The following is a 4,060-nucleotide window of genomic DNA, read 5'->3' on the forward strand; positions in this document are numbered from 1 at the left end:
GGAGTCCGGCACGGTCGCCGGCGGGCTGAGGTCGAGGGCGGACGAGGCGCCTTCGTTCGCGAGGCGGACGCTGCTGTGGATCAGAGGCCACCCCTGAGAAGAAGAGAAGATCGCCGAGCTCTTTGCTCCCCTGCTCCGAGCTGGGATCCAGATTATCAGCGCGCTGGTTTGCTCTTTTTCGGTTCGATCCGTGAGATTTGAAGCAGTTTGATGTGTGGAATGCAAGGTTAATGATTTTACCGCTCAGGACTTTTTAGATGTCTCCGCATCTGCAGAGCGTTTCACTATCGTCTTGCTTCGACGAGGTTTTCTCTGAATATGCCACGTTATGAATTTCAAAATTCAGAAAGCAAACTGGCTTGCAAAAAACAACATGCGGCAATTTCATAATTCATTTCGTATTCAGCCCCTTGGTTTTTCATTCATGGCTGGGCTCTACTACCCTGGATCCGGACGCGCAAGAGCTGCCGGATTTTGAAAAGCAAATTTGTTTGATAATAATGCGTGGGGTGGCCATCCCACTTGTGCTGCTAGTAGAGTACCTACTCTCCTGCATCACATTGAATCGTCGTCGCCTGCTTCAACCGAAGAACACTCGCATAATTGCGGCCTTGAATGCCATAGACGGTTGGCTGGTGGACTTTTTTTGGTTGGTCGACTTTAATGTCAGTAATAACTTCTCCAACCCGAAACGAGTAAATATCTGTATTTTTGGGGAGCTCTCATTCAGCGCTTCTGTGCCGAATTGGCGCTAAAACACGCGATGGGCGCCGCCCTCCCTTCGTACGACCAGTTTTTCAGCCGATTTTTCTGTATTTTCAGCTGGTTTTTTATTAACCACTAAAAAACATATGTTTTTCATTAATATGACTTTTATGAAGTTCAATAATCTTACAAAATGTTAATGAATTTTTAAACAACTCCCCTAGTTTTAAAAATATTTATAAATTTCAAAATATTCACAAATTTTTAAAATATGCATGACGTATGAATTTAATATATATTCACAAAAAATGGAAATGTTCAGATATTTAAAAATTATCACGAATTAGAAAAGAAAAATAATATAAAAAGAGAAAGAAAATAACGAAAAGAAAAGAAACAAGGCATAGCTTTTGGAATCTTCCCAAAACCGGTGAAAGAGGGACTACATGGGCTCGTTGATGAGTCCAACTTTTGCGTCATTTTATAGTACATTTTATTTTGCATCTTAGTGTTAAGATTTTCATGGATTTTATCGCATTCCCGCACCCTTTTATTTGTTTTCACAAGGATTTCAGCTGCGGAGTTATTTTGAGGCACAAGAGAAGAATCCCAAGGATAAGGTGTAAAAATCATGTTAATTGACGTGATGAAAGACTACCATAAAAAGGAGAAGTCGAATGGAGAAGAAAGAAAACACAACGGAGGTTCAAGAGCAGTGAGATGATGATAAAGTGCGCCAAATGAGTAGGGAAATTTGGAGGACGAGCTCGATGGAGCTAAATTTTTTATTTAAAAAACATATTTTGAAGTTAGAAAAATATCTAAAACACATTCTACACTTCATACATTCTACATGTGTATAAAGTCTAAAGATGAAATACATTATGATAGAGATACACAGAAAAGACAAATTCATGCATTTTTAACAGTGAACCATGTGTGTACTGGCCACCATATCCAAATCACAATTTTGTCTTTTTGGTGTAGCTCTCACCATAATGTATGTCATCTTCAAATTTCACACACATCTGTATGAACGTGTGTGACTTTTTCAACAACAAAAAAAAATCAAAGTGTGATTCTTTTTTATTATTTTTGAACTTCAAAATGTGATTTATTATTATTATTATTACTAGATTTTATTTTATTTTATTTTAAACGAGCTCCATGGAGCTCGTCCTCCATTTAGCATTTTCGTCGGCAAATGGCTTTCCCTCCGAAGAAAAAACAGGTTAGGTACCAGCATTACCGTAACTCACTTTATTATCGAGTGGAATACATTTCCATGGTTAACCCGGACAGAAGGATGAAACTGTCCAACTTTCACGGATATGGACATGATCAGGACCCGAAGGGTCGGGAAGCACAATTTCTCAATTGTCATCAGCCCGCGCCATCTTAGTCCTGTCGTCGACGCCATCATTGAGCACGACATCGCCGGAGTTGTAGCCGACACGGTTGCCTGGCTCCGCCGCCTGCTGCACGGTTGGATAGTCACGGCCCGGCTCTTTGTGTTGGCAAATCTTTGGAGGACGTCCCTTGTACGCCTTGCAGATGTAAGCTACGAAGTCCCCGAAGTCCTGAATCAAACGATCTCATCACAATTCAAGAAGTAGCGTGTGGATATACATGCTGAAGCTCAGGCGTCTAAAAGAAGAAGAGAAGAGCGGCTGTTGTTTACGTCGTACAGCGGCTTGCCATCAACCACCACCCACGGAACGGACGTGTGGCGAGGCACGAGCGCATCTGTCTGTCTCCCGTACTTGAGCGAAAGCTGGACGGAGCAAACAAAGTGCCAACACTATAGTCAGCAATCTAGCGATTGGTACTACAACGCAGGCGCAGCGGCATGGGAACGGACGACCTTGTGGCCATGCTCACTCTCGTAGCACTCCATGACAGGCTTGGGGTGAAGCCCTTGCTTCTGGAAGCACGACTGCCACTCCTGGTGCTTGTACTCCATCGCCAGCTCCTCCACGCAGATGATGAAGCCGAAATGCACATTCTGCAACCAACAACAGCTAGCTATCAGTATCATATCCGGCCAGGGCAGGGCCAGGGGTGAAGCTGTGAGGAGGGAGAGACGATGATGAGATGCGAATTGAATGAATGAATTACCACGTCCGGCCAGGCGTCGATGGCGCAGGCCTCCACGGTGTTGAGAAGGCATTCCTCGGGGCCATGCTGCATGCAACAAGCCAATATCCCAACGTTAGTATCAGCATCAGCACCATGCACCTCCAAACAAGTCAGTAACTAGACAGTGCTAATTCACACCTCAGAAACCCAGCCCAAAAGGATCTACTACTATAGTGCAGCGATGTCGCACCTGACATGTGATGGCGCCGTGCGCGTCGACCTTGGCGTTGCCGTAGGGAACCAGGGTGAGGTCAGCGGCATCGAGGAGTCCGTCCTTGAAGACTCTGGCGAGGCTGTCCACCATGAACTGAAATGAGTCGGGGCATAGAAACTCGTAGTAGAGCTCCATGCGCACCTTCCCGTTTCCCGCGTCGCCCGCTGAGGAGGCGCCGCCGATCAGCAGGAGGAGCGCGGCGAGGAGGAGGAAATGGTGCAGGCGGGACGCCATGGTTTTCGCTCCTCCGGTTGGGCAGGGGATGCAGAGACGAAGGTCACCCTCGGGAGCTCCGAGCCTTGGATGAGTGGAGGAGCTTGGCAATGGGGGGTTTATATTGGCGAGGTGGTTCAAAGGTCAAACTAGAATTGCTCCATGTCTAGCTCCTCAGCAGCGTGTGGCCATGCAAAACCGGAAAGGGTGTCCTACACAATCTAATGAACCTTGTTTCTTTTGCAAGAGTTTGCCACTCTAGGCAAGAACTCAGTGCGATACATTTCCTTTCAGAACTAGATCGCGTAAACCAGTAGGCAAATGACCGCTTGAGGATTGCCAGTGGTGGCGTTTCTACTCCTAGAAGCTAGCAAAATACATACAAAACCTCAAAGGAAGTGGCTTGCAATTAATTGGTAAACCATTCCATAAGATGGAAACTGCACGAGAGTTCTACGGTAGCACGGCTGGTAGTGGAGCCTAAACTTGTGTTGTGCACGTAAACCAAGCCATTACCCGACCAGGACTCTCGGAGGAATATAGGCGGCAACTGCTGGCCATGTCATCTTATCTTTCCCTTTTTAGAGTCACAAAACCATGTTTTCTGCTGGCCATTTCATCAGAATATGTAAATGATCTCGCTGTTATGTGATGGATAGTTTTTTTTCATGTAACTGAAAACCAAATCGGGTTATTTTCTTACAAACGGAGGCAAAAGATTTGGCTCATCGATCGTGCTTGATGACTACCGAACACTTCTTGAAAAAGATGTATTTAAATCCGTCCGCA

The 4,060-nt window shown here is 45.4% G+C and overlaps 1 protein-coding gene across 1 annotated transcript; it reads right to left on the reverse strand.

Moving 5' to 3' along the window:
* Positions 1 to 1,950: 1,950 nt before the first annotated feature.
* On the reverse strand, positions 1,951 to 3,384 carry LOC125528494 (gamma-interferon-responsive lysosomal thiol protein-like). Its single transcript, XM_048692956.1, has 5 exons — positions 3,035 to 3,384; positions 2,824 to 2,889; positions 2,570 to 2,710; positions 2,387 to 2,479; positions 1,951 to 2,285 (listed from the first exon to the last, which is right to left on the reverse strand). The coding sequence occupies exons 1-5, from the start codon at positions 3,290 to 3,292 to the stop codon at positions 2,079 to 2,081; spliced, it is 765 nt and encodes a 254-aa protein (XP_048548913.1). The 5' UTR covers positions 3,293 to 3,384; the 3' UTR covers positions 1,951 to 2,078.
* Between the last annotated feature and the right edge of the window lie 676 nt (positions 3,385 to 4,060).

This window comes from Triticum urartu, unplaced genomic scaffold (assembly GCF_003073215.2).
Source record: "Triticum urartu cultivar G1812 unplaced genomic scaffold, Tu2.1 TuUngrouped_contig_4912, whole genome shotgun sequence".
NCBI classification, from domain to species: domain Eukaryota; kingdom Viridiplantae; phylum Streptophyta; class Magnoliopsida; order Poales; family Poaceae; genus Triticum; species Triticum urartu.